Here is a 12531-nt window from a genome sequence, read left to right as displayed (position 1 = left end):
TGAACACACTAACTCATTTATAGTAATGAATGTGTCCAAGCTTTTGACTGCTACTGTATGTCCATTGATGATTCAGTATGACATTATGAGAATGAGCGAAATATCACCAATATGTCCAGTGGCTTGGATTTTGTCATCTTTATTCCATCATCACTTCTTTATCGTTAGATCATGTTGCAGAGACTTCTGCTTATTCAAGTATGGACCTACTTACCAAAGAAGTGAGAGCCCTCTGGCAGGGAGAAGCCATCGTTTGGTGGCATCTGCAGAGGTCCCACAACATTGACATCAGGGCCTACCCACTCATTCATCCAGAAGCCTGTGTGTGGCTCTAGGGCCAAAATGTGTCTGATTCCTCAACGCAGAACAGAAATGATGGGTTTAACCCTGAAGTGAAAAAATATAACTGAGATCAGTGCATATTAATATAAGTAATATAAGTAAAAATATAAGGGTGGCACGGTGGTGTAGTGGTTAGCACTGTTGCCTCACAGCAAGAAGGTTCTGGGTTTGAGCCCAGTGGCTGACGGGGGCCTGAAGGTTGGACTGAAGTGCCCTTGAGCAAGGCACCTAACCTCCCTGGGCACTGTAGCATAGCTGCCCACTGCTGTGTGTGTGTGCGCGTGCTCATGGCTCACTTGTGTGTTCACTGCTTCAGATGGGTTAAATGCAGAGGAAGAATTTCTTTGTGTATGTGTGATAAATAAAGGCTTCTTGTCTAATTTATACAAAAGTCCTAGGCATGTGTATGGACTCTGGTGAAATATGTGGGAAATGTAATTCTATTGTAATCGAATTACATTTATGTTTCTGAAGAAGAAGCCAATAAGTACTGATTATGTTGGATGTTGTAAAACGTCATCAATGCACACAAAGTTTCCAGAGAAACAAGACTATTTGGACAAAGGTCCTTCAAGAGCTGTGGAAGCAAAGTGCTTCTGAGGCTGTAGGAGGTGAAACCAGTAGAAAATTGAACCATTGGCTTTCTCTGGACACTGGATTCTAAGCTGGACTTTTCCTACTTGTACTATACAGTATTAGGGCGTATTCACACCTATGTTGTTTGGTCCGGACCAAACGACCAAATGAACCAAATTTCCCTTGGTCCGGACCTTTTGGGTTGGTCTGAATACAAACCACCGAACTCTGGTCCGGACCAAACAAGCAGACTGAGACCGAGCTGCAAGGTCGGACTCGGTCCGGACCAAAGGAACCCTGGTGCGGATCTTTTGGAGGTGTGAAAACAGACCGGACCTAATCTGACAGTTTTGCTTTTTTGTATCTCGGGAGCTTCCGTCATTTGTCGAGCATTATGGGAAACAGAGTCTTGACACTCCACCGCAAAGTGCAAACACTGTTTCGGTTGTCAAGGGTCGTTCAGTCACCAGTGGTAGGCGAGTACAAAAAATGAGTAGGGGGCAAACGTGGGCCGAGGAAGAAACGCGTACTCTTGTGGATATATGGGCAGATGTCCACATATCTGAGCTTTTGGAGAGAACACACAAAAATGCCGACGTGTTTGCTGTATTCAGTGAGAAAATGAAGGAGAAGGGGTTCACGCGCTCCCCAGAACAATGTCGGCTAAAAGTGAAGAAACTCCGTCAGACCTACATTAAACTCAGGGACATTCTTTCAAAAAGTGGCGGTACTAGCGACGCAAAAAAGAAATTCATCTATTGCGTGAAGAGCCAGAACTGTCACAACATGATGTGCGCTCATCAACGCTATCCTCCGTAGCCGCCTTGCCCTTTGTCGTCGTCATTGATAAATTACTTGTACAACAGCATAGTAATCGCACAATTGTAAAAACAGTAAAAACTGGAAAAAACATATAGCTTTGATGACATTAAAAAGAATAACAGCACGGAAAGCCTCCATGACTACTTTTGAACTTAACGCTTTGTGCGCGTGTCATCTCTGACCAATAGCTGAATGACCTCAGGGCGCGTGGCTTTGTTGACAGATTTTGGTCCACTTACTAAAATGTACAGTGTGAAAGCGAACCGCACCAAAATGAAAAAATAAAAAAAAACCATTTGGTTCGGACCAAAGCAAGTGAACTATCGAACTATCCTGGTTTGAATACACCCTTAATTACATTAAATTTACAGTGCACTGTTTTACAAATATCACTTTGACATTCTAACTAAACCCAACACATGTTGATCTTGACTTTCCTATTAAATACATATTTATATTTTATACATTCATATCTCAGTCAAAAACCCAAATACAGAGAATGTTTATGTACACCATTGAAGGAAATTGAGGATATCAAGTAACAGACGATTCTAAATTAAAAGGTCAGGAATTACCTGCAGAAACAGAAGCCAGGGAGACAGTCAGTGCGTTTACATGCACATCCAAATCGAGCTACTGTCGGTAATCAAGCTAAGGGTCCCAGCAGGGGTGCCAGAGAAATCCAATCCTACATGCACACAAGGAAATCGAGCTATTGTGTGAGGTACATTGTGCACCCGAGCCACAGGTGGCGCTACACGCCCCATCGTGTTGGTACACTTCCGGTTGTCGTCATGAAGAAGAGCTATTCAAGAGTATAAACAAAGTTATCAGCAGTGTTGCCAGATACTGCTGATGTTTTCCAGCCCGAAACATATTCAAATCCGCCAAAATGCACTTAAAACCGCCCAATCTGGCAACACTGGCAGTTCCATGTTCACAACTTCCGTGCTCAAGCTGTTAGGCTTGCTCTAACAGACTGTATGGCTACAAACTGTCCTGCGCAGACCACTGTTTTGTAAGACAACTTATTTTGCACAATTGTATATTTTTCTAAAGTCCATTTTTTGCTTACAAAAAAATATTTTTTTTTGCTTACAAATTTAACTTGTCTTAATAAACACACAAAAAGTTCAATTGTTTTGTTTTTATTGACATTCTTCAGATGTTGGACATATATATATACACACACACAAATACAATGACTTGTTTATGTACACAATTCACAGCTATGCAACAGCTGTACAGATGTATTTGGTGATACAGTAAGTGAGCTAAATTTTAACAGTGCAAACAATGCCACAAAAAGAAAAGATTCATGCCGTTGTCATGATTCGTTGTCATGTCGACCGAGGCTGTTGTGTTTCCCTTGTGGTCTCGTCACTCGTCACTTCCGGAAGGGGCAGTGCTGAAGTAAGTAGCTCGACTACGTAGCTCGATAGGGTTTACATGCACTAAGTAGCTCAGCTAAAATCGCATAATCTAGGTCGTGTAGCTCGATTACGAGAAATCAAGTTCGGTTCGATTTCAGCCGAGCTAAGGTGTTTACATGGCATTTAGAACTTCGATTTCAGTCAAGCAACGGCAGAAATTCGATTTTCTCTATGTGCATGTAAACGCACTGAGTTATTCAAAGGAGCTATGGCAAGCTCTCCAAGATGCCTAAAAAATAATGTACTAGAGCAGCGGCTACAATTATCAACATAATGATCTTTTGGCCATTGCAAAAGTAAAAAAGACTTTCAACACGTAAATTGTGCATGAATAATTACTCAAACTTCCACTGGAAAAAAATGAATTGATTCCTGATTACTTAGCATATCAGATCACGTGACACCGTTCCACAATTATCGACACCTTTATCCACGTTTATCAACACCGTTCCACAATTATCGACGCCTTTATCCACGTTTATCAACACCATTCCACAATTATCGACATCCAGATGATATTAATTTAAAAAAATAATCGGTATGTGGTAGTAAGTTAACAAAACATAGTTTTTATTTAAAATTTGTTTTACATAGACTTATAATTTCGTACAAAATATCTTTTATATAAATATATCAATGTCGGTGCTTTACGTAAATGAGGAAGTAATTCTAATGTTCGTAAACAAATGAACTGATAATGTTTAACCTGTCAGAAAATCTTTTTGTTCCACTTTCTATTCACTTTCAAAGTATTTTCATAGATCACATTTTGTTAATCATTCGTTGTTGTTTGTATTAGTTTCTAGTTTTGTAATTTACCAATAAATGTCAACAGGCAATTGACATTGTAACTGCATGAAAATCCAGGTCAAAGGTCACATGTCATTCCTCGAACCAAAATTTTATATTTTTACATCTAAAAATATAAACTGTCTACTGATATTGTAATATGTGCTAGATATTTACAACAAACTGCAAAAAAAAATTCTGAATGGAATAGAAAAATCTGAATATTTCAAGCATGTAATTTTTTATATGCTAGGAATTTAATTCTGGTCTAATTCTATTTATTGCAATCGGATTCCAAATACTCTATAAGCATTCCATTCTGTTATGAATCAGAAAAAAATATTATAAATCACAGCACTTTTATTTTTTTAAGTACTTCATCTACTTCAACAATGTTACACAAAGATCGAACCATAACAGTTGTAAATGTCACTTAATTCCACAGGGTGTCGATAATGGTGGACACCGGTGAAAGTGATCACTATTATCGACACCTCACGTGACTTCTCAAACGCGTGTTTAGATATAAAATAGCGACTGTCAAATGAAAGCATAAGAAACAAAGTAGGTTTCGACAAGGAGATCATGAAATATCGGTGAATTTGATAAGTAAAAACATGTCCATGATCTTTCCATCATGCTTACCTGCGATGATAACGTTTGGGTTTTCCTCAAATTTGCTGATCGTGCTGAAAAAAATTCCATCTCCAGTAATGAGCTGTGTCATCAGACAACAAGATCCAAGGGCGAGGGCGGGTCTTCTGGTTGATTAATTAGCCAATAATAACTGTTGTAACTGAAACTCACACTGAAAAAAATGGCCTGTTAAATTAACACAAAAAAATCTTGTACATCGGTTGCACTTATTAAAATCATATCCACTAAGACCAATTAAGTCATGTTCAGTCAAACAGAACATGACTTAATTGGTCTTAGTGGATATGACTTTAATAAGTGCAACCGATGTACAAGATTTTTTTGTGTTAATTTAACAGGCCATTTTTTTCAGTGCACTTTTGTAAAATTGTTTTTTATTGGTAAATCTAAAAAGGTGTCGATAATTATGGACTGTCGACAACTGTAGCTGCTGCTCTAGCTTATTTCCTTACAAAACTAATTGATCATGTATTGATCATGTACTGATGCAGGATTAAAAGCCAAAGGGTACAAATATATGTTTGATATAGTTTGACTGTATTTTTTTTTCACAAAGATATTGATAGTAATTTATTTCCTATATATAAATCTTTAATTTAATTAGAAATGACCAAAAGTAACCAGTTAAAATGTCTTAGTAAAATGCCATCATGGGCCACCAGAACAGCTTTAATGCACCTTGGCATAGATTCTGTAATCTCTGGAATGTCAATAGCTATGCTGTTTAAGATGAAAGAACAGTTTTTCAGTCTTTCGGTTTGTTCGACTGATCTTTAAGGTATTAAAGCTGAACTAAAATGAACTGTGGTTAAAATTGAGCACACATGCATTTACGTAATTACCTGGTCTTAGATTTTTCCACTCTTTAAGCTTTGGTATTTCTCGACAAACTTCTTCTGAGTTCCAATATTCCTGAAACAGGGTAAACCCCACAGGTTTTGTAATATTGTTATAAAATATTATAACATTGCAGAATCATATTCACATCATCTCTCATAACTCAATAGCACAAAAACATTCAGTTTCTTACGACTTCGTAACATTATTACTCCTTAAGGACTATAAAACTGTTGTGACATTTCCTTCATTATGCTGGTAAGATATTGCATTTCAATTATTTTGTTTGTGATATTTAAAAAGTTCTTTTCTTACCTATGTTTTATTCTTTGGGTTGATCCCTGCTTCCAATCTGCTTCACATAATATATAGTCCTTCAAAACTCAAATACATATTTGGAATCATCAGTATTTGGAGATGGATAAATAGCTGCTTCTGTTAGGAGCCTGGACTGGACAGATCAGGTCATGGAGAAAGGGGACAGTAGTTATTAATTAAACTCTCTTCCGCATTAGGGCTAATAGTCCTCCCCCTACCACCTCACCCGGCTTCTCCCATCATCCCCAAACCTTGGCTGACAGCCCCACAAATATAGCAAAATCATCACATCCCTAGATATCAACCCAGCATAACCTGCTCCCCAACAGAGACCACACACACACAGACAGACAGACAGACAGACAGACAGACACACACACACACACACACACACACACACACACACACACACGATTACATTCATGCATCCATCATTATGATATGGTACCAGTCACTATCTAAAGCCTGCTCAAATCTGACCATTTTTCTGTTCAGTCAGCTTGTGTCTCATGGGTCTGGAATACATCCATTACAGGGCACCATGTTCACACACTTCCACACACCCATTCACACTTAGGGGCAGTTTAGTATGCACTTAAGTACGTGCATGTTTTTGGGAAATGGGAACCTTGAGGAAACACATGTAGGCACAGGACATGTAAAACTCCATACAGACAACAACAACAACAACTTTCTTTTCAGTTTTGCCTTCACACCACTGACAGTTTCACTGATAGTAAATGTCCTATGGAAACAACAAGCCTTTGGAAAATGGATTCATGCATCCATCCATCCATTATCTGTAGCTGCTTTATTCTGTTCTACAGGGTCGCAGGCAAGCTGGAGCCTATCCCAGCTGACTACGGGCGAAAGGCGGGGTACACCCTGGACAAGTCGCCAGGTCATCACAGGGCTGACACATAGACACAGACAACCATTCACACTCACATTCACACCTACGGTCAATTTAGAGCCACCAGTTAACCTAACCTGCATGTCTTTGGACTGTGGGGGAAACCGGAGCACCCGGAGGAAACCCACGCAGACAGCATGCAAACTCCACACAGAAAGGCCCTCGTCGGCCACTGGGCTTGAACCCAGGACCTTTTTGCTGTGAGGCGACAGTGTTAACCACTACACCACCGTGCCGCCGGATTAATGCAAATAAATATAAAATAAAATGAAGTCTTTATGGGAAATAAGGCTGAGTCATTCCACTCTGAGATATTTTTATCTAATGTGTCCACTGTTTGAAAATTCTCACGAATGTTTCACAGTAGAGCAGGGAGGAGAATTTTCCGCCGATCAGTGGATTTCCGACTTTTTCAGACCAAAATGATCATTTTTGAGATCGATGTAAATCCGTTGAGAAATTTTTTTTGGGGGGGGGGTATGGTTAATGATCTGTGGTCACCTTATAACGTCTTGATTCTTGGTGGGCTCCGGGTTAACGCACTCGAGTCTTTTGACATGTCGTAATTAACATTCACTTTTGCGACAGTGTTCGACTTGTTTGCGGTAGAATTTTCGGGAAATCCCATCGCGTGCAGTGTATAAACACGTACACATGCTCTCCCCGCGTGGCTTGCAATCACCGTTCACCGACCGTACACACTGTTTGACGATACGCATTGGTAACATCGGAAAGACACGTATTCAGGCGGGATATTTTAGCATATCGACAATGGCAAAAGTCCTAGATAAGAAAGAAGAGGATCGAATGAGGGAGATTGATAAAGGTGCGGGAATAAAGAACTGTTTTCAATGGGCTTGCTTAGAAAGAACACTGAATGTCGAGATCGACAAGCAGACTGTCACAACGAAGCACGGTGATCACATATGGAAAATAGACGTCCCAGGAAAAGTATTTTGCTCATTGTGTTCTGACATGATAAACTACGGTAGTAGAGGGGCAAGGACTATCGAACTTCACATATACACCAAAAAACACAAAGGTAGGTTGAAAATTATTTTGCCTGTTCAATGATTCATTATATTTATAATGTATATCGCATGAATCAATGCCATGGTGTGTGTATGTATCTCAAATACATGTCATATATAAGTGTGTATCTTTTATAAATGGGGTTAGCTTTTCTAATGTAGCATGTTGGGGAGAATCATAGTATCATATCTATATTTCTGATAAAATTTTAGGTACGATACCATGTATAACTCTCTTACTTGTTGCTCATTTCATAGGGGGACAGGGGGAAAAATTGCTGGCATGTGCTGCGTGGGAGCGTCTGCCCAAATTTTTTAGGCCGAGATGAACTTATAGTTTTTGATTTAAAAAAAATTTCCAATATGTAATGCCAATTATACATGCCTGTTCTTTAATTCAAAATCACCATCTTGATCTTCAAATTGACCGTATGCTATCTGTATTACATTACACAACATCCTGCCCAGATAAAACCTAGTTAGTACACACAACAGTTGAAAGGGAAGTGATAAGTGATGTTGAATGCTTCCTGCTTAATATGCAAGACCTCCTGTTACCATGATAACATCAGAAGAAAGCTTAAGAGAATTATATGATAGAACTTTTTTCTGGTTTGCACTTCATTTTAAAGGATTAGAGTATTCAAAGACATGAATGGCAAAAATGCAGAAATATAATACTGTAGAGCTCGTTTATATTAAAAGGTGCATCGATTTTTTGAAATCATCAAATGTGAATTGATTAAAAACAAGTCTCCTGTACCATATTAATCATTTTCACCAGGTAGTCCACCAAGAAGGGGAACTTATTTCCAAATAAATTGCAACTTTTTGCTGATAAAATTAATGGTTTTGGGGTAAAAAAAAAAAAAGCCAAAAATCATTAGCTCCTGCCCCCTGGGCCCCCACCGGGGCTCTGCCCCGGGCCCCGCTGGGTGCCTGCGGCCCCCAAACCCCCGGCTTTTTTCAGACTTTTTAAGTATTTTTTATTCTCATCCCTGGTAGAGGGTAGTATATGATACCTAACTGATATCTAACTGCACTTGATGAAATACCAGAAATCTGAGTTATACTGGTTTCAAATATTACATGATTTCAAAAGAATCTTAGTCTTGGAAAAAAACAACAACTTCAAATTGACTTATCAGCGATAATATAACCAAATATAATGATTCACCCCCATTCCACTAGCAAATAAGTTCTCCAGTAGGAGCTCTTTTGGCACATTAAATCTCGTTCACCCTTAGTCACCAGACACCCCGCTTCTGAAAGGAAATTAACCTGAAATATGATGAAGGCCAGTGCTGTTATACTTGTGAATAAGCTCTTAATCATTTACTGGATGTTGCTCCATCCAGAGTAGATCTTTCTGAGTCAACACACAAAGCATTCTGAAATAAACAAAACCTTTGCCATTGGCTCTTTACTGTTTGTGTAACTGTCGCTCAGAGAGTGAAGAGGGGATTAGGGAGTAGTTGGCCTTGAGAGAAGGACACACACATGGGGACACACACACACACACACACACACACACACACACACACACACACACACACACATTCATAGCTCGACTATTAGCTACTGTACACTATTGTTTTGGACTTTATTCACCATTATTGTAACCCAGCAGAAAATCTGTCAAAATTGCCAGATGATAGGCAGAAGCTGTTTCATTATCAATTCTACCCAATTCTGTTAAATATTTACAAGATTTTAAATACAGACACACTACTCTGTCTACTCTGCCAATAGTGCGATATTTTGAAGGCCACAATGTTTGACAGTTGGACGTCACATTAAATATATGCGCAACTTACTGGTTTAGAACCACACCGAATCATAAAATCTCAGATAAAAGCCAGGATGGTGAGATAAAACGATCAAAGAACTCTTTAAACAGGGAAACTGCCCCTTAAGCATGAGCCATTAAAATAAAAAATGTGTTAGTGTCATGGTTCATGTCCTTGAACTTTTACAAGGTTTATCTAAAAGTAGGCTCATTAACATGCTGTGGTGACACCAAGAATGGTCTCCCAGAGTGATTGCTCAAAATGATTTTTGCCCCATGATGTACTTTATTGAAAATGTAAACAATTTAGAGTTTAAGAATTAAAGAACGTGGATGAATGACAAGAGTATTTTTTGCTGTGTGTTTAATATTTGCAGAATATTAAACTGAGAATACTGAACACCAGACTCATGGGATGTAAAGCTGTTATTGGAATAAAATGTTCAGCTGGTTTAAAAGCGATAAAGAAAAGGATGTTTACTTCACCCTGACACAAACCAGCAGAGTTTTGTCAGCACTTAATAATGACCTTGTAAGCCAACTTAAGCAATTCAAGCATAAACAAGCACAGGCGCACAGAACTGCGTGATAACGTGAACAGCTCATAAGATAGAGGCTCTAGTTACTGAGCATCACTGTGTCCTCATGAAGCTCATTATTTGTGTAAAACGGATAGACCACGAAAAAAAATCCTTCTCTAAACAATATGACAAACATATTGTCATGAACTAGGAATGGCCCGAGTTTGTGCAAGGGTAGCTCATTCACGATGGTCAGCCCTCTTTTTTGACATATTAGTTTAATTTATTTATTACACAAATTATTTGTATTACAAATAAAATACATAGGCAGTATGAATTGAAGCATTTACTTTATTTGCCTCAAATTAAACTGTTACAGATAGTAATAGCTGCGATAACATTACATTTAAACGTCCACATTACCAATAAATTTACTTTAGACAATAGAGCAAAGCTGTGCTTATAAAAGAGGCACATTGCTGGTTTTGAACAGGAATTATTACATTTTCATCTTTCATTGGTGCTGAATTGGTACAGTTTTGTAATGTAAAGGCATAACATAAATGCTATATTTATATGAATTGTGTGTTCCTTGTGCAAGTCCATTAAGTCTATATCTGAATACTAAACCTGGCCAAGATCCATGACATATTAAACTAATGCAGGTGTTTTGGTTGATTTGCCAGGTTTACGAACAAAGCTGCAGGTTGTCCCTACATTAGCAATGCAAATGAGCAATGAGAAGAAGGAAAGCTCATTATGTTCACTGTGATCCCATATAAATATTCACACAAATTTGATATTTACCTTTTATTGCATAGGTTACAACAACAGGCCAATAAACCAGAGTGAAATATAAAATATATAGATGCATAATTTCTACTTATTGACTACATGGAGACAAATGTCAAGTTAATAATGTGATTTGTGATCATTTCATGAAGGTGTTTTACAATATTGATAAGAGAGTTAGATATTCATTCATGCATTCATCATTCATTTTCTATGCCGCTTATTCATTGTGGGGCTCAGTTGAGCAGGAGCCAGTCCCAGCTGACACTGGCCAAGAGGCGAAGTACACTCTGGAGAGGTCACCAGTCTGTTGCGGGGTTCACACTGAGGCTACATCCACACGACAACGGCAATGAGATGTTATTTAAAAAAATATCGCGTCCACATGGGCAACGATCAGTAAAATATCAGGTCCATATGGCAACGCAATGCTTGCTGAAAACGATGCAATACACATGCCACACCTCTAGGGGCGCTGTAAGACGGTCCCTTCGGAGACACCAGAACAATAGAAGAAGTAAGGACACATGCGCATAAACTATTATGCGCAAGACTTCATATTAGCCACAAAGTCAGAAAAATCTGTTCGTAAAATTACATTATAATGACCAAATACAATGAAAAGTATTTTTCCAGTCTCACCTGTGAAGGTTAATCCCATGTGATCTCGTTTGGATGGTAAACCTGTTGGTACAGTTAAACGCAGCACATGAATGAGGCAACTTTATTCTCCGCTTTGACCCATCCAATATGGCGGCGAGGATGACGTATGATTCTACGCGGAAGGCGGCGTCTTTAATGGTCCGGAATAAATTGAATGCTACACATTGATGGATTAATTTGTTCCTCTACGCCCTTTTTGAGGAATGTATTGTAGGACTTAAACCAACATCTGAAGAGGTGAGATCGCTCCTTTTTTCCCCTATTTTTGCTGGCGGGATTGACTCTGCCCTAAGGGCTATTCTCTCTCTCTCTCTCTCTCTCTCTCTCTCACTTTGCACCATTACACAATAAATATTCACAGTGAAAATATTTTGTAAGCGCGTTTCATGAACCAAGTTATAGGATTTGTTGACAACTCGCATCGAGTTCGTTACACTTCTACCCGGCGTGAAGCACTCACAGTCACGTGGTTGTGACGTCATCATAAACAAATCCGTTCTACTCATCCAGACGACTTCGCAACGGCAATGTTGCCAGATCTTTCCACTCTGGAACCCGTTCTCAAAAGATTGCGTTTTGGGGCACCCAAAACGCCGGTGCCGTGTGGACGCCAGGCTGAAACGATAAACAATTGTATCGGATTCACCTGAATCCGTTGCCGTGTGGACAGGGCCTCAGAGAAGCAGCCATTTACACTCATATTCACGCCTATGAGCGATTTAGAGTAGCCAGTTGACCTAATTGGCATGTCTTTGGACTGGGGGAGGAAACCTGAGAACCTGGAGGAAACCCAAGGTGAACATGAAAACTCCTCATAGAAAGGCCCCAGTAGACCAGCAGGTTCAAACCCAGAACGTGCTTGCTGTGAGGTGACAGCACTAGTCACTGTACCACCATGCTGCCCAAGTTAGATATTTATACTAATATTAATACTTAATGAATTAATTGAAATCTTTTCTTTTTGGGATTTTTAGATCTTCAGAATTCTCAAAATGAAATATGAAGCAACAGACAAAACGTTTTCTATAAATACCTTCCTTACTGTATG

General features: G+C 39.1%; 1 protein-coding gene across 1 annotated transcript in view; it reads right to left on the bottom strand.

The window, feature by feature from the left end:
• The window catches only part of nr1h4 (nuclear receptor subfamily 1, group H, member 4), a 35229-nt gene extending 34918 nt beyond the window's left edge, over positions 1–311 (bottom strand). The window contains exon 1 of the mRNA XM_060922929.1: positions 215–311. Coding sequence (XP_060778912.1) covers positions 215–311 — 97 coding nt within the window. The remainder of the gene's footprint in view (positions 1–214) is intronic.
• Between the last annotated feature and the right edge of the window lie 12220 nt (positions 312–12531).

The sequence above is a fragment of the Neoarius graeffei genome, chromosome 6 (assembly GCF_027579695.1).
Source record: "Neoarius graeffei isolate fNeoGra1 chromosome 6, fNeoGra1.pri, whole genome shotgun sequence".
In the NCBI taxonomy this organism is placed as follows: Eukaryota; Metazoa; Chordata; class Actinopteri; order Siluriformes; family Ariidae; genus Neoarius; species Neoarius graeffei.
The sequence above is the reverse complement of the archived record's forward strand: the minus strand, read 5'-3'. Positions and strand labels throughout refer to the sequence as shown.